This window comes from Aethalodelphis obliquidens, unplaced genomic scaffold (assembly GCF_003676395.1).
Source record: "Aethalodelphis obliquidens isolate GAN/ISIS:26980383/991018 unplaced genomic scaffold, ASM367639v1 scaffold3, whole genome shotgun sequence".
Classification (NCBI taxonomy): Eukaryota; Metazoa; Chordata; class Mammalia; order Artiodactyla; family Delphinidae; genus Aethalodelphis; species Aethalodelphis obliquidens.
The window spans coordinates 6,770,761-6,789,631 of record NW_020837947.1 but is presented as its reverse complement, the minus strand read 5'-3'; the positions used below and the strand labels follow the sequence as shown (position 1 = coordinate 6,789,631).

The 18,871-nt window shown below is 42.0% G+C and overlaps 1 protein-coding gene across 11 annotated transcripts in view; it reads right to left on the bottom strand.

Moving 5' to 3' along the window:
• The window catches only part of LOC113606908 (1-acyl-sn-glycerol-3-phosphate acyltransferase delta), a 1,415,842-nt gene that overhangs the window by 316,662 nt on the left and 1,080,309 nt on the right, over positions 1-18,871 (bottom strand). For all 11 annotated transcript variants that reach the window (XR_003427759.1, XM_027081831.1, XM_027081775.1 and 8 more), the window contains exon 9: positions 14,272-14,421. Coding sequence is in view for 10 of the 11 variants with exons in the window: in XM_027081831.1 (XP_026937632.1) it covers positions 14,272-14,421 (150 nt within the window). In the remaining variant the exon portion in view is untranslated. The remainder of the gene's footprint in view (positions 1-14,271; positions 14,422-18,871) is intronic.

Sequence of the window (18,871 nt, the reverse complement as noted above, 5' to 3'; positions counted from 1 at the left end):
GCCCCCTCCCCGCCTTCTCTACCTCCACTCTGGGGCAGAGGCTTATGCCTAGAATATTTCCAATCCCCACTAGGCAAACTTCTTCCATCCTCCCAGGTCCTTAATGAAGCTTCCCACCCTCAACTGTTCGAAGCCTTCCCCTCTCATTGTTTAATTCAACGTACAACTACGTGTATGCTGAGTACCCTGCTGGACGCTGAAGATACAAAAATGAATAGAACGCAGCCCTGCTCACCCTACCAGGGGCCACAGATTAACAGGGGGTAAATGGTATGCAAACAAGCCATGGGACACGTGTTAAAATGAACTATGTTCAAGGTGGTATGGGGCTGGGTAAGAAGGCCCTTGACTCTTCTGATTTCTGTGGCACACTACTTGGCATGAGTCTACGCTGCCATGTGGATGTGCCGTTTCATGCTGGGTATCTCATCCTTCCACCAGATTACGTGCTTCTCCAGCGCTGTACTATGTCCTTGCCTCCCTGTGCTGAGTGCCCAGTGCAGTGCCACAGACACAGTAATCAATTAACTCATTTACAATAAATAAATAACTTGCCCATACAAGTACTGCTGATTTATTTTAAATATAAGGAAGGATATATTGAATTTTTCCCTCGGTGAATGTTTCTCATTAGAATAGCTTAGTTGCTGAAAACAGCATGATTTCTAGTGATTGCAGGAGAAGAACAAAAGCTAAAACTCCTAGGATGGCCGTTAGAAATGTAAATCAGAAGCTGCTATTACTCCAAGTGCTACGTGAAATCTCATATTCAATTTGTAACTCCAAAAGCTTTAATCTGTGATATGTTTGGTTCTACACAGTTAAGCAGAGCATTTGTATGTAAAATTAGAACAAAAAGATCATCAGGTGAAAGCTTCAGTCCAACTGGGGAATTTTCTAGAATGGTACCTCTACTCTCAGTTTGTAGCAATACTGAATGCTAACTCCATTCATCTGCACAAATTCAGGAGGGTATTGTGGCAGCAGCTTTTGATGTTAGGGGTGAACACAATTTTATGGGTGTTAGTGAGAGTTGGAGGTCTAATTTTCATGCCTTTGAATACAGAAAGTGAAAGACATACATTGTTGAAAGAAAAGATCACAAAGCAAGCACTCAGTTCTGTTAGAAATAAAGAGGATGTAGCATTCTGCTCAGAAGACTGTTTTCTTGTTTTGTTTTGTTTTTACTGCATGAAAATGCAAAAATCTGTGAATGGAAAGAAGTGGATGGTATTTGGGTGAGGATTACAGGGGAGAGAGGACGTATAGCCGATGTGGCAGAGACTGACCTCCATCCTCCACCACCTGTTTGCCCTTTCCTTCTTAGTTCAGCTGGATGCATGACACCCATGCCTTTGGGACCAGCCACGTGGCCACGCAGCTAACTCCTCTCCATGGGGTGCGGTGCTGCGTGCCTCTTCGAGATCTGGCCTTAGGAGTGAGATGCCCCCCTCTTCCCCATCCCCTTTAGCCCTGGTTGAATTGCGGACATGCTGCTGGGCCTCCTGTACCACACAGGTGAGACCAACTAAAGACTTTGCGGGGCAGAGCCATCCTCCCAGCTCAAGGTCTTTATGAGAGAGAGAAATAAACATGCATCGAGTTAAGCCACCGCTGTTTGGGTTCTCGGTCGCACATCATGGCACGCATGTCTGAATAAAGTAACGGAGCACATTACCATCCATTTAGCCAGAGAGGAATGCGGGCACACTTTTTTTTTTACTGCTGCTTCTAGCTACAGTGACCACACAAAATATTACAGGATATAATCTGAAGGCAATTTTGTCTATTAGAAAGTCCTTATCTAGTGCCTCTTTTTTGGTTATCTGCCCAAAGTCCTTTAGTGGATGAATTCCTTTGGTCATTTTTAAGAAATGTACCAGTTAAAGAGATTTTGGCTGGAGAATCAGAAAGTCCAATTCAATTGGCTTAAACAAAAAGGAAATTTATTCTTTCACATAACGCTCAGTCCAACAACAGAGGGGCTTTCGAGATGAATGACTGAGTCGTGCAGTCAAGTCCACAGGAAGGACCGGGTTCTTCCCAAACCACGCCTAGTAAGGGTCACAGCAGTAGCAGGATGGGTTTGGACGACTCAGGATTCCCTCCTGACCTGGGAATGCGGTCACCTCCCAAAAAGGAGAATACTTGAAAAAAAAAAAACCTCAGTGTTTAGCAGGAAAAAGGGACGATGGAAATCAGGAAGGAAGCCAAGGCTGTCCTACAACCTGTGGATGCCCACACGGATTCTAAGAGTCACCTGACAGAAACTCGCACAGCTGGGCGGGTAGCTGGGGAGCTGGGTGCTCAGGGGTCCGGCTCTAGCAGCAAGCAGTCCTGTTCACAGAGGGCAGGTAAACAGCCTTTAGAGTAGGTTTCAGGCTGGTTGTTTTCTTAACTTTCTGGGGTAATTTGTGCCCCTGTCAATTTCTGATTCTACATCAATGACTTCTAAAATGGAGCTCAGAATATCAGAAGCTTACCCAGCTTACTGAAACCATGTATGTTACTGAAGTTTAGTGCTTTTCTGAGCTCTTACAGAAACAATCTTTGGTTTCCCCAGAACAGCAAACTACAAATACACACAGAAAGGTAGTCTCCAAACACCAATTTGGAGACCTTTTAAAAATCTTCCCAACGTCCATAACCTGAAGCCATTTCCACCCAGCTCACTAGGGGAGGTTCTGGCTCAACTGATTTAGTCTGAGGAAGATCTTGTCTCTCTACCTATCTTTCTACTCCAACTTTTCTTATTGATTAAGAGGCTCCCGCACTTTACAATAACACAATACAGCTTATACAAAAGCCTAGTCATGTTCTCACATAAAGGAGTTTTTCAGAAGCTGGCTTTGATTGGATTTCTTTGTTTCCAAATAGCAGCTGTCTTCTGAATACAGTTTTGCTTTCTATGCCCTGTTTACATGTAAACCATTTACATCAATGGTCTAAAGAAGGTTGATAAATAACTATTTTCTTGTGATTTCTTTTCTAGAAGGCATCCATTCCAAGCACTTCACATTCTTTAAAAATCCAACAAGTAAAATTCCATCTTATTTCTGCAACAGACTAACTCAGAAGTTGATGGCACTCAGTATCTCTTCTTTTATTATTTCCTCCAAATAATCAGGCAGTGCCAATATGCAGGCTTGCATACATAGCAATGCTTCGAGTTCATGGAGAGGAAGAGGTAGTGCAAACACCTGTACCCAGTAATTCGCTTAAGAATTCCTTAGGGATAGGTGACATTCTGGAAGTGGAGTGGGTTCTGTCTGGGTAGGTAGCCCCAGGAATAGCTAATTCAGACTCCCTTTGAATTATGGACCTGTCAGTTTTTTTGTTTGTTTTTGTGGTGTTTTTTTTGCAGTACGAGGGCCTCTCACTGTTGTGGCCTGTCCCACTGCGGAGTACAGGCTCCGGACGCGCAGGCTCAGCGGCCATGGCTCACGGGCCCAGCCGCTCCGCGGCATGTGGGATCTTCCCGGACTGTGGCACAAACCCGTGTCCCCTGCATCGGCAGGCGGACTCTCAACCACTGCGCCACCAGGGAAGCCCCCTGCCTGACTTTTGATCCAGGGAGAGGAGGGACTACTCCAGCTGAACAAACTTTAAAAGAGAATGGGAGAAACAAAATGTGGTGTATGTGTACAATTCAATATTATTCAGCTATGCAAAGGAATGCAATTCTGACACACGACGGATGAGACTTGAAAACACTGTGCTAAGTGACAAACATTATGCTAAGCCAGATACCAAAGGGCAAATATTCTATGATTCCACTTCTCTATCTAGAATAGTCAAGTTCACAGAGACAGGAAGTAGATTAGAGGCGAGCAGGGGCTGGAAGAAATGGGGAGTTAATTATTGCCTAATAGGAAGAGAGTTTCTGTTTGGGGTGATAAAAAACTTTGGAAATTGATAGTGGTGATGGTTATTCAACATGATGAATACACTTGATGCTGCTGAATTGTACATTTTAAAATAGTTATAAATGGCAAATTTTATATTGTATATATTTTACCACAATAAAAATAGTATTAAAAAGGGGAGTATGATAAGTGATGTAAGTCAGAAAGAGAAAGACAAATACCATATATCACTTATATGTGGAATCTAGAATATGACACAGGACTTCCCTGGTGGCGCAGTGGTTAAGAATCTGTCTTCCAATTAAGGGGACATGGGTTCAAGTCCTGGTCTGGGAAGATCCCACATGCCGCGGAGCAACTAAGCCCATGCGCCACAACTACCGAGCCTGTGCTCTAGAGCCCGTGAACCACAACTACTGAGCCCATGTGCCACAACTACTGAGCTCACGTGCCACAACTACTGAGCCTGCACCCTAGAGCCTGCGAGCCAAAACTACTGAAGCCCGGGAGCCTAGAGCTCGTGCTCCGCAACAAGAGAAGCCATGGCAATGAGAAGGCCGCGCACCACAGGGAAGAGTAGCCCCTGCTCGCCGCAAGTAGATAAAGCCCACGTGCAGCAATGAAGACCCAACACAGCCAAAAATAAAATTAAATAAATAAATTAATTAATTTAAAAAAGTATGACACAAATGAACTTATCTACGGAACAGAAACAGACTCACAGGCATAGAGAACAGACTTGTGGTTGTCAAGAAGGGGCGATGGGGGAGGGATGGATTGGGATTTTGGGGTTAGCAGGTGCAAACTAGTATATAGAGAATGGATAAATAACAAGGTCCTACTGTATAGCAAAGGGAACTATATTCAATATCCTGCGATAAACCATAATGGAAAAGAATATGAAAAAGAATGTACATGTATGTATAACTGAATCACTTTGCTGTGTGGTAGAAATTAACACAACATTGTATATCAACTCAACCTCAATAAAATAAGTTTTCAAAAAATGTTAAAAAGGGAGTGTGAGAGAACAAAGCAAACTACTTTGATAATCATACTTCATAATTCGGAGTGTATATAACACCATGAAAGGCGAGATGAGAACCAGAGAAGGTAACAGTGGGCTAGATGAACAATATCAGATCCGTGAGGCCATTTTCTAAAGGTAGCGTGAAGGGAAATCAAGAAAAACCAGGGCACAGGGAGGAATGATGGGGTCATGACGCGGATAAACATATAGGAGGAGCCAGCTGTTTCATGGGGCTAGCGTTCAGGAGAGACCCTAACAAGAAAGGAGAGCCGGAGGCAAGCCCGAAAGAGCACAACGCACTGTATCTCGGTGAGGCTCCTACCACCCGATGACAACAGGCCTGAGAAATCGTGGGGCGGTAAAAACTAATTAGTGTAACGAGATAGAACAGAACTCCCCATCCTCTAGAACACCCAGTGCCCTCTGGGAAGGACAGTGAAGACAGGGCCGCCATTCAGGACGCCGGGCAGGGGGCTCCAACCGGCACCCTTTTGTGAGGGTGGCCCCCCCAGGGCAGTTCCAGCTGGGTGTGGCCCAGGCTCACATCAGTGTGACTGCTCTTGTCAATGTGCTGCAGCAATTCCTGACCGTGTGGAAAACCAGGACAGCAGCAACAAACCATTATGCGAAAGGATATGAAAAACTATATATATATATATATATATATATATATATAAAACCAAGTCACTTTGCTGTATACCAGGAACATGACATTGTAAATCAACTATACTTCAATAAAAATAAAAATTAAAAAAAACCCCATGATTCCTTTGTCAGGATCACATTGTCCTATGCAGTTAACGTTTTATGAGATTGACATACATTGATACCCACTATGTGAACATATTTTATTTACCATAATATCTGAAAATATTTTATTTACCATAATATACTTTATTCTATGAAGTTTAAAAAGCTCTCTTGTTCATTTAATAGGAACCATTTGAAAATACATAACTAACCACACACAGTCATAAAATTTCACCCTATCTTCTCTGTGGATCTTTTTTTTCTTTAAATGTGATTTGGTATTTTTTTAAATTTATTTATTTAATTTAATTTATGTTTTTGGCTGCGTTGGGGTCTTCTTTGCTGTGCACAGGCTTTTCTCTGATTGTGGCGAGCAGGGGCTACTCTTCGTTGTGGTGCGTGGGCTTCTCATTGCGGTGGCTTCTCTTGTTGCGGAGCACGGGCTCTAGGCACACGGGCTTCAGTAGTTGGCTCTAGAGAGTTGGCTCACACAGCCAACTCTAGAGTTGGCTCTGGAGTAGTTGGCTCATGCAAGCTCTAGAGAGCAGGCTCAGTAGTCGTGGCTCACGGGCTTAGTTGCTCCGCGGCATGTGGGATCTTCCCGGACCAGGGCCTGAACCCGTGTCTCCTACATTGGCAGGTGGATTCCCAACCACTGCGTCACCAGGGAAGCCCCTTCTCTGTGGATCTTAAATCCATAAAATTATACACCAATAGCAGTTTAAGAATAAAAAAGATTTCACTATAAAAACATGTGGTCTTAAAAATACCTCTAGGACAAATATGGCATACCTTTTAAAAAATCATGTTTTATTAGTCCTCTACAAAGAGGAAAATGTTGTAGGTCTAATGTTCTGATCCTTGGGTTTCACTAGCTCCTTCCCAAGTGTACTGTGGTAAGCTTGCTACTCAGATAAAGCAAATGATTTGAGTCCCTGAGTCAAGCTGTCCCATGAAACACCTGTCTTATAAGAGGCACCACACAAAAGGCAGCTCTTGTTCAAGAAGGCTGCTTGTGCTATTCTACTTGTTCAGGCAAATACATGTTAGCATATGGAAAACTTTAAGTCCGACAGAAAAAAAGCCCTGTTTAACCGAGCTTACTGTGTGCTTCCAAGCTATGTGGTCACGGATCTTGGCCCAGGCTCTCTGTCCCGGATTCCAACCCTCCTCCTAGCACATAACATTCCTCGAGCCTGTACTATACAAGCATCACTTTGGAGGACACTGTTCTACATTTTTTTTTTTTTTTTTTTGTGGTACACGGGCCTCTCAATGTTGTGGCCTCTCCCGTTGCGGAGCACAGGCTCCGGACGCGCAGGCTCAGCGGCCATGGCTCACGGGCCCAGCCGCTCCGCGGCATGTGGGATCTTCCTGGACCGGGGCACGAACCCGTGTCCCCTGCCTCAGCAGGCGGACTCTCAACCACTGCGCCACCAGGGAAACCGTACTTTTTTTTTTTTTTTAACGTAGGAAATTGCTTTAATTGCTGCAAAGATTTTTCTTCTTAACTAGAATTGAAGAGGTCAAAGCGCTTATGTGTGAGACACAGGAATGTCTGAGTTTGTGAATGCTTCTCCTTGGGTGATGTCTTATAGCTATTCTCTCTGCCCCATGGAACTTTCTGTGATATTGATGAAAATATGCTCTCTCTTCATGGTTTAGTCCAGTAGCTGGAGGCCACATATGGCCACTGAATACCTCAAATGTAGCTATTGTGACAGAGAAACCTAATTTTAAATTTTATTTAATTTTAATTTAAATAGCCACTTGTGGCCAGTGGCTGCCATATTGAACAGCACAGCCCTAGACTAAGGTGAGGGCAGAATCAAAATGAATGCACAGGAGCTATGTTATCTTCAGTAGAAACCTGTTTTCCAAAATGTTCTGAGCTCTCTTGTAGCTGGTAGAGCTGAAGAAGTCTTCTCTATTCAATTTGCCACAAAATTGATTTCCTAACACATTATTCAAAGCGATGGAGCTTATCATTTTGAAAGAGTATAATTATTTCATACTTCCCTTATTTTAACAAAAAATAGCTAAAGACACATGGAAAGGTCACTGGTTCTGTGTTGGGTTAGAAAATATATATTTCTATTTCAGATTGCAGAATACTTTCTAGGAACATTTGCCAATTGCTAAGTGTTTTCCAGAGGAATGTTATGCAGAACTTGTTTGTACATTTATGAACAGTTTCTTTAATTAAAATAAATACTTTCCAGAGCTTTCTATCTTTGCACTTCAAGCTGGCTCACAAGCAGAAAGTCTAGCAAGACTTATTTCCACTCTGTAAATGAGCCAGTCTTAGTGTTTAAATTAGATTTTTGGACACTTGTCAAATAAACACGGAATGCATATTTCTGACATTTTGTAACATTCACTTTCTTTTAAAAATACTTTCTGATAAAGAACATCTTGTATATCAAAAAATAACGTGTCAACAAGATTTGATTCCATGCTCAACATGCTACAGAGGCCAGGGGGTTGAGGTAAAAGCAAGGAAGGGTTACAACCTGGAGTTTAACGCTGACAAAGCCACGTTTAGACATAATGGAAAATACCTGTCCTTTTTGGTGCGTCCTTGAAAGCATTACAATATAAGCCACACATACCTGGAGTCTAGAATTTAATCTCTATTCTTCTTTGGAGAAAAGGGAGAACTCAATATAGTTTTCAAAATACTTCACATAATTTAGTTAAATTATGTATATTTATAAAATTAAAATACCTTTAAAGAACTGGAAAAGTAACCACTTTCTTTTTCTTTTTCTTATTAAATATTGACCATCTGCTGACTTTCTGTTTCTGAGCCCCACATATTGAAATGAAATGGCTTCCCATCTATTTATTAAGCTTTTAACCCAATAATTAGATCTTTGAGGGAAGGAATAGGTATCTCCATTTGTCTACATCGACTCCTTTCCTATATAGGGGCTAAAAATGAGGCTCAAACTCTCACTTAACTAAAATCTTCAACAATATATTAATGATATCGTTATAAGTACTTTTAACAAAAATTTCTTTGCATGTAGCAGGTCGTACCCCGTCCTTGCACAGTTCTAGATCCAGGTTGGATGGAGCCTTTGTAACTTTAGGTTCTACAATTTTTGAGACGCTCTTCAAGGAAAACAATGCAAGAATACCATTGGTTAAGAGGGCTTGGACGGGGTCTGTGGAAGTGAGGAGGCCAAGGCGAACGCTGCATTAGCTCCTCGATGCATCTGCCTCGGAGTAACGCACGCTACTCACTAAAGGAGGGAGTGACTACCAGATGCCTTAAGAAATTCTATTTAATTTCCTTAACTAATGGTCAGTTTAACGATTTTTTTTTTAAAGATCTCCCGTTTTCGTTTAAATGAGTACGAATTTTTTTCAGTTGTTAAATCTTGTCCCTGAATTTCTAATTTAAAACAGAAAACTCTTTATTCAATTCCTAGTATTATTTTAAGAAATTATCTCTCAGACATATAACATCCCAAAACAACAGCAAATAAGATAAAGATGTTTTATTTATAGAAAACTCACAAGGTTTGATTGCTATAGCTTTTTGTACTCCCAGGTCAGTGAGCATAATGTATTCCATATTTTGTTGCTGTTTTCCAGTATTAAACACGTCAACATTTTACATCGGTACCATAAAACTCAGTGAGATAGTTCTGATGAATAGCAATAAGGCCAGAGAAAGAATAATGCATCACACGAATTCCTCAGGAAATCAATTAGTATTTTTATGAGCAGTAGTAAAAATATGACCAAGGGTTAGCAGAGAGTAAGGTCAGGCTATTTGATCCCAAAACATATTCTTTGCTGAGTTCTGTTTATCCATGTAAAAGTATTCTGTGCTGTGTCAAAATGAAAATCTCAGTGCTCCCAAGACTAAGATATTTTATATATCAGATGTACTGAATTCTTCATTTGGCTGTGTGGACTTCGATAGGGCATATAAACTCTGTAATTTTTTGCAGGATTTTCAGGTTCCTAACTGACTTTTCGTGGATCTCTGAACTTAGTATATTTTGGTGTTCTGAATTATGTACTATGTGTACAAGTAAAACACTGCATATTTTATATTTTTTGAAGAGGTTCTTGTTGAGGCAACATAAGTAATTCTAATATTGGGGTAAATGATGATTAGTATTTGAAAATAAAAGTGACAGTGTATTCATATTACTTCTACATTGTTAAGATTCATTCATTCATTCACTCAGTCATTCAATGAATGCTGAACTCCATATACATGAGTTTACTGAGGACAAGACTATGGAGGCATGAGACAAGTGTCACCCTTCAACTTGAACCCTCGGAGGTGGCACTTAAGCTCGGATAATTCTTTATGATGGTAAAAATTTTGCTGCAACCATCACACATCTATCAGGCCTTTCCTAGCTGGACTGATATTATCATTTAAATGGAAATCCTTACCTTCCTTTATTAGCTAATGTACACTGCTTTCTGGGTAACAGTTAAGCCTAGATATATAGGGGAGCAAAGGATCAGCTAATCTGATTTTCCAGGGAATAACACTATATGTTTGAATAAGAGAGTCATAAATACTAACCTTAGCACCTATTTTAAAGGAGCCAAAGACAATGAAAATGCTGAAGCTTGTGTCTTCAGATGGAAACTATACACAACAGCAATCATGGATGTATGGGGGACCATCCAGGCATGTAGCGGTGGGCTGACTGATGAGATTAGAACTCTACAGTTTGGAGCTCAGTACACAGGTGTTTCTCAGCTCTAAAACTGTGTGTCCATGGGCACCTCACAATGTACCTGGAAAGCTGAATTTTTAAATTCTGTGAATGACAGGGAATTTGGTTCTCAACCATTTTTATGCATGAGATCTTTTTTGTAACATCAAGCATTTCTTGGATACCCACATAATAAGAGTTGCCAGTTGAGGACAAATTAAGCACAGGTGGATTCGCAGATATCTTACAATAAACCTGTAAATTACAGCCTGAGAAGCACGTCCAAGACTCTGATTCTTCCATAGCTTTGCTGTCAGTTACTTTCCTTGAGCACTGTCTAGGGTGAGGGGTTCACTGCTCCCATGGCAGCCCCGTTTTGTGGCTGCTGTCCATGGTGCTAGAGCAAACCCTGAGCAGAGATTCATCTTCCTCTAACTTCTACTTATTGGGCCCTGTTCTGCCTCTGAAACGACATAAACTAACCACGATTTCTTCCACACAACAGCTTTCCATTACCACCCGTAAATCCAGAAAAAACCACCAGCTTACAAGGGTGTACAAATCACAGCAAAACAGCATGTACCAGGAAAAGGGAAGAGAAAGAAGTAAAAAAGTGAAGCCAGGAAATAAGCTTCCAAATCCATTCTATTAGTGGCCCATTTCTACGCTGTAGCTGGCCCACAAATGCGGCTCTAGGTTTTCCAGCAGTCAGCTTTCAGGGGGAACCCTTAGTAGTTGCATAATTCGCAATGTCTTCCAGGACAACCTTCCTCAGGACAAGCATAATGAACTTGGAATAGGCACCATGGTTCCTCACAGAAAAGCCCACTGGGATGTCCTGAACCACACACATCAAGTTCCCTGTACAGTGACCACAATATAAACAAATGGCACCAAATTACCATGTAGGGAAAGCAATTCTTTGAAGGGCTAAAATAGTGAGGCCCAGGTACCTAACTCCCTGCTGTAGATCTGGCTTGATTCAGGGGTATATTTTAGAATATCTGGAAGGGAGGATCAAACAAGTGTCCTGTAGTTAATTTTCCGTGAATATTAGGTCTTTCAGGTGAACTTTTGATAAATACTGATTAAGCTTGTGATTAAATATTAAATAAATATATACATAATGCCAGGCACTGTTCTAAGCATTTTACATCCATTAGCTCATTTAATATTCATAATGGTCTCATACAGGGTCATTATAAGACATCGTATGTTGGAGGTGAGGAGACTGAGGCACAGAAAGATTAAGACCCCTGGTAGCAGATACAGCCAGCATTTGGATCTAACTCATACAACCCAATATCCTTTTTTTTTTTTTTTTTTTTTTTGCGGTACGCGGGCCTCTCACTGCCGTGGTCTCTCCCGTTGCGAAGCACAGGCTCCGGACGCGCAGGCTCAGCGGCCATGGCTCGTGGGCCCAGCCGCCCCGCGGCATGTGGGATCTTCCCAGACCGGGGCACGAACCCGCGTCCTCTGCAGCGGCAGGCGGACTCTCAACCACTGCACCACCAGGGAAGCCCCCAATCTCCTTTTTCACCACTACAAGAATCCCAAAGGCATGTAAGTTGGGTTAACGCCCTTTTGTGAAAGTTGAGGATTTGAAGAAAAAGAGCAATGTGAGGTCAACTTACGTCTTTTGAGAAGGCAAAGCAGTGGAAATTTGTATCAGTCTGAAAAAGCTTACGGGGATTGGGGCATAAAAGGCAGGGAGGGAAAAGAAAGCATCAAGTCAGTGCATAGTTTAGAAAATCATTTCTCTTTGTTCTTTTTTCAACTTCTTCAAATTACAAACAGTGGTGGATCAAAATATGTCCATGTATTCCTTGACACCCTTTCCTTTAAGATGGAGCCTAATTTCCTTCCCTTTGAGGGGCGTGCTGGATCTAGTACTCAGTGCTGACCAATGGAATAAATCAGAAGTGATGGTGTACAGACTTGGAGAGCAGGTCACTGTGGCTTTATCTTTGCTCTGTCTGTTGGATCAGTTGCTCCAGGTAAGTTAACTACCATTCTGAGTACAAGTAGCCTAAGAAGAGAGCCATGTGGTGAGGGCCACTAGCCAGTGAGGAACTGAGGTATTTCTGGCCAAGAGTCATGTGGTCGAGCCATCTTGGAAGTGGAGCTTCCAGCCCCAGTCAAGCCTTGGGTTAACTACAGCCGAGCTTGACTCCAACCTCATGGGACTCTCAGCCAGAACCACCCAGCTAAGCTACTCAGGGATTCCTGACCCTCAGAATCTGTGAGATAAAAATGTTTATTAATTAAAAGGTTCAAATTTGGGCTTATTCGTTATGCAGCAATAGATAAGTAATATAGGAAACAACAAGCAACCCCTACCACCCTCGCAGTAACAAAACAGAATAAATAAAAATAAAACACATTGCCTAGAACTTCCAAAGAAGCATCCTGAAGATAACCATTCTCCTTTAGGTAAGGATTTGCCCCCAAACTCTCTTAATCCAAAGATCTTAAAGCAATTCAATTTACTTCCAAGGTAATTTTCCATGATTTGGAGTTCAAATATGTGTGTTACTTATAATGTCACATTGTGTAAAAAAGGGAAGCAAAAGATGTTCAAATCTTAAATTACATAAACCCTCAAAATTCTTAGAGCAAGATGAAGAACTGAATGCAGAAGATGGGCCAAAGGAACCCCCAGCTTTAGAGAATGGAAGAACAGGAGCTGATAGCAGGTTGAAGCATATAATTGAGCCGTTAGTTAAAAGCTGCTGTAATTCATTTTAAAAGAAAACATTTGCTAGAAATTCTGATCCCAGAACTTGGCAGCTTGCTGACGCCACGTGCAATCGGTGCAGATTATACAGTAAATGACGAGGACTAAAGCTGGGAAGTGGAGTCTGATTTCCATAATTTCTAAGGCTAGCAGACATGACTCGAGTTTTCATCCTAACGCAATCACCATTATTAATCCAGAGATTTCCTTCTGCTTAGGCATCGCGGTGTCTCTTTATTTCTCACCTTCCACGTACTCTGCCTTATCACTCAGCCCAGGGCTCGTTAAGCTGCACTCCATGACCGATACGGCGCTTTACGAAGGGCGACAGATGCCAATTTATGCACAGGTAAATCACAGTGCTCAGCCCCAAATCAGGCTTGGGTAATACCCCTCTGCTGTCCATACCCCCCGTCTACAAAGCTCGTCACGAAGTTGCAATTTTAAAAGAAATGCTTTCCCACCACAATTCAATAACCTTTTTATAAGCACATACACTTCTTTTTCTGGCCTGCATGAAATTTAATATCAGGATTATTATCTATTTGTCATTTCAACCTATAATTTAGTCAGCCTACTTGCGTTTGATTTATGCTTCCCTCGCCCCTTCGCCGTCAGCTCGCAGCCACAGATCCATTCAAGAAGCTGTCTAGGTCATATTGGTTTGACCTCTTAGAACAAACACTTTCCATGTTTCTTATTCTGCTTCCCTAAGAGGCACCATGAAGTTTTGCTCATCTCGATTTAAAATGATTTTTACTACACAATAACATTTCAAGTTTTCCGTATTAATCTTCATTTTATTTCTTGAAATACTTAGGCAAACAATGTTACTAAGACATCAGGCTAAGATGAGGAATTCTCTTTCTCCTCCACTCCTGTCTACTTAATGCCTGAATTAAGAAATCACACATTTTTGCTCTGGGTTAGCTGAGCACTGGAAGAAAAGTTTAAAAGGCTGACCAAGTAATTCACGTCTTAAACACTTGGATAGCAATTAAAGCAGAAAATCTTACCTCCCCTTCTATATATATATATATATATATATATGGTATCCTGTTAAGAATTTAAAAATCTATTTTATATATCAAAGATGTCTGAGTCTAAATGGAAAATGAAAATAAAGCAATCCTAGCCAATTTGCCAAAGCAAACAAATACACCGTCAAGAGCCAGGAGTGTGGCTGGTACTCACCCCGCAGCCCAGGCCGCTGCCCGCTTCGCAGGTGACCTTCCTCTGGCTGGGCTCAGGAAGCAGCCCTGCTCCGCAGCCCGGGCTGGGGCACAGCACGCCCCCCATCTGCAGCACGCACTCTTCGGCGCCATATTGCTGGTACCGGTTGTACTGCAAAGAGAAAATGAGTTTTTCAAAGTGATAATACAGACACCAAGATGTGCTGTTTTACCGAAATGTTAATAGTTGGTGGTTCGGGGGTTTTCTTGTTAGTCTGTTTCTGTAAAAACGGGGGTGGGGGGTAAGGTGTGGTACAACCTAGAGAAAGTCTCCCAGTTCCAGCTGACAAAACAGAGAAGTGAGGCCTGTGTTCTTCGAATTTCTAGAAATTTACCCTCAAAAAATAGATTTTTCCAAGTTTGATCTTTTAAAATACTACTACCAATTGCTTTTAGTAGACTTTTTCATACAAATTTTAGGGAACATATCTATACTTTAAGTTATGGACATTCAAAACGCATCACTATCAATCTCATCAAAGAGTATATTTTCATGCCTCTATTCAGGAGTCTATCGATTTTTAAAACTGTTTTGAAAATAGGTCCCTATGTTCCACCCCTGGTAGTTGTTAGCAGCCCACACGGCATCAATGAGCATACTCAGCTTGACGAAGAAAGACTACTGTTTTCTGTTAAAGAATAAAATTTTCCTTTCATCACTATTCTTATTCCTAAAGCATGATTTCTTTTATCCCTGACTTCATTTCTCTGTGCTGTTGCTTGGCTCAATTCCCTTTAACTGTTTCCCCAGCTTGCAGAATAAACCTCAAATTGCACAGCACACTTTCCAAAGTCTTCCTTGTCGCAGCCCTACGTTACTGTTCTCCTTGCATTATTTGATCATATTCTCTTCTAAACTCAGATCAACTCAAATGGATCTGACAATTAATTCAAGCAACATTTACTGAGCACCTACTATGTGCCAGACACTACTGTAGGTGCTGGGAATACAGCCCTAAACAAAACAGACATCTCTGCTCTCATCCATAGGACTAGAACAGTAAATACTGCAAGGTTAAACTGTATAGTATTTCAGATGGTGATGAGTGGGGAGGAGAATAAAAAACTAGGAAGAGACAGATCCTGGGGAAGATGGGAATTACAATTTTAAAGAGGTGATCAGGGAATAGGGAATGCCTTATGAAGAAGGTGCATTTAAGCCAACATCTGAGGGAGATTAGAAAAGCAAGCCATGTGCCACCTGGGGGAATGAGCTTTCCTGGCTGAATACGGAGCATTGTAAAGGTCCAGAGGCTGCATGGGCTTGGTTTGTTTGAGGTACTGCTAAGAGGCCAGTGTGTCTGAGGTAAAGTGAATGGGCGTGTGTGTGTGTGTGTGTGTGTGGGGGTGGGTAATAGTAGATGAAGTCGGAGAGTTAATGGGGATCCAGGATGTATAGATCCCTGAAGGCCTTTGTAAGAACTCTGGCTGTTATTCTGAGAGATTTGGGAACCACCGGGGACTTTCGAGCTATGGACGACACAATATGACTAATCTCTTAAAGACAGTCATCTGGCTGATACGTTCAGAATAGACTCGTGGGGACAAGGATGGAAGCAGGAAGCAGAGAGGCAGGTCAGAGGTTATTTCAGCAAGGTCCATGGAGAGATGGTGGTGGCTTGAATCAGGAAAGCAGTGATTGAGGTAGGGATGGAGCAGTGGTTGAGTTCTGGATATATTTTGAAGGTAGAAATGGGAAATTTTTTTAGGCAGGTTGGATACATGGTGTGACAGGAGAGGAAATCAAGCAGGAAGTAATGTTTTTCCCTGAGAAGAGAGAGGGAAGGAGAGACTATTACTGAGATGGGGAGACTTGGAAGAAGAAAGGTGTGAGTCTGTGTGTTTAGGGAGTTGAGAAAAGGAATCATTATTTCTATCGTGCTCATATTCATTTTGAAAACCTCTTACACAACTAAGTCAAAATGTTGAGTGGCTACTTGAATGTATGGCTTTGGAATTTAGGAGAAAGTTGCGGGTTGTAGACACTGATTTTGAAGTCACAGGTGCACGTAGAGCTGGAAAGGAAAGGGTTAGCATCAGGCCTACTCTCCATTTTCTCATATTTCTGACCCAAGCAAAAAAAGAAAGATGCGTTGGTCAAATCCCCTTGTAAATATGCTAATGGTACTTATATACAATGGCATTTACTAGAAAAGAGTTCTTATCTATAGAATGCATTCAGCAGGAAACACTTGGTCTAAGTTTGCTTACAGTAAACTAGAATATATGAATTTATGAGGTAAGGCTCTCTGAAAATGTCATAAGCTGTGCAATTATTAAGGGATAATGAAGACATTTTATCAAGTGAAGAATGATGAGACAGTTTATATAACTGAGAGATTTCATGTTAGTGATCATTCCATGAACTTCCCAGAGACCTCATGTATTGACTCTTGCCTAGAGTACATCCCAATATCCTGAGAAAGGACATGCATAGCTGTGTTAAATGAGGTGGGGTTTCCCTGTATTTTGTCTGTGTCTCATCATTACCAGCATCCTGGAAGTTATTAGCAAAGACTGACACTGGGTTACATCTACGATTCTTTTTTTTTTTTTTTTTTTTTTTGCGGTACGCGCGCCTCTCCCTGTTGTGGCCTCTCCCGTTGCGGAGCACAGGCTCAGGACGCGCAGGCTCAGTGGCCATGGCTCACGGGCCCAGCCGCTCCATGGCACGTGGAGATCTTCCCAGGCCAGGGCACGAACCCGCGTCCCCTGCATCGGCGGGCGGGCTCTCAACCACTGCGCCACCTGCGAAGCCCACATCTACGATTCTTGCAAGTCTGATTTGACAATACGACCCTGTGTTATCTCAACAGCCATGAGACTGGATGAGATTACCTAACCTTTGTGGGGATGCTGAGAAGGAGCCAGCAAAGGAGACTGAGATGAAGCAGCCTATTAGGCAGGTGTAAAACGAGAAGAATGTAGGCGTCCTGGAAGGCAAGGGAACACAGTATTTCAAGGAGGGTGTATGTGTCATGATAAATTGTGTCAAAGGCTGCAGATAAGACAATTACTGAACACTGGCTGTTGTTAGAAATGGAGATGCCATTGCGATCTCAACAGGGGCCATTTCAGTGGAGTCATGGAGCCAGAGGCATTATGGGAGTGGAGTCAAGAGAGAACTGGAGGAGACAAATTCCAGGAGGTGAGCGTGGACACTTTTTTCTAGGAGTTTGACTGAAAGGGGCAGCAGAGACAGGAGGACAGCAGCTGGGAGGGCTGTGGGACTGTAAAGGGATTTTTGAAAATGGAGAAATACCAGAATGTTAGTAGGCTGAAGGGAATGAGTGAGAAGAGGACGGCAACTGATGACGCCGTGGGTAGGTGAGGGAATGGGATCTACAGGATGAGTAGAGGGTGAGGCCTTAGGACGAGGGCAGAGTGCTGGGGCCCAGGTGCAGACAAAGGAGGTTCTGGAAATTTGAGATGAGCAGAAAAGGTATGAATGATAAAGGGGAGGGAATGTTTGGAGTCAGGATTATTGCTGGGCAGCATGAGAGCCCATTTGAACAGCGAATATGAATTTAGAGGAAGCTAGTCAGTAGAGTTGCCTGCTCTTCGCACCAACACTCAGCAGCACGTGCAGAGCAGCCAGGAAGTTGGCTTTAAGCCAGGTGGGGTTTGGTCAGACTTGTATGAAGAAGCCAGCCATTCCTCCACCATTCCCACCCCTGTGTGGCTTTGGCACATAGCATACCCTCATATCACTGTGAATGATTCCAATAAATAGTTATTGAACCCCTCTGCTCAGCTCTGTACCACTGGACTCTTTAACCTTCTGTTTTGTCCAATCCAAAATGGGTACAAAGTTTCAGTTTTGCAAGATGGATACATTCTTGGGATCTCAGGTACAGCCTGGGGAACACAGCTAATAATTCTATATTGTAGACTTAAATTTGCTAAGAGGGTAGGTATTTCAGAACTACGGAGTTTTACTTAATATTTTCTGTTTTACATCTGTGTTGCCCGTTTTCTACACTGGTTCTCAAGAACGCAGAGAATAACAGAATCATAATGTTCCATGATAGCTCACTTGCTTCAGCTCACATTGTACACACCATGATTTTGGAATAAGAATGACAATATTATCACCATGAATGTGATTACTAAAAACTTCAAATATATTTTCATGTGCTCTACCCATTCTCCTGCCAAATTTTTCCAATAACACTGTATCTAAATTGTTGAGACATAGGGCCATTTCATACTATGCTTTCTTTCTCCTTATTCTCATGTAATCTTAACGCTACACACACACACACACACACACACACACACACACACTTAATACTCATCACCAGTCCTTATGTTAATGTCTGATCAGCAATTTTGGTTGTTTGAAGCTTGTTCTCTAGTATAAATTCCTCAGGAAGATCTCATTGGAAAAATGTTCACTGAATTCTTGCTCAGTGACAGTTTATTTGGGGCCTTGATTCTTGAAAATGAGTTTGGCTGGGTATAAAGTCCTGGGTTCATATTTTTTCCCCCTTAAGTATCTTAAATGTCTTACTCTATGTTCTGATACATAGTGTTATGGGCAAAGCTTATGACAATCTGAT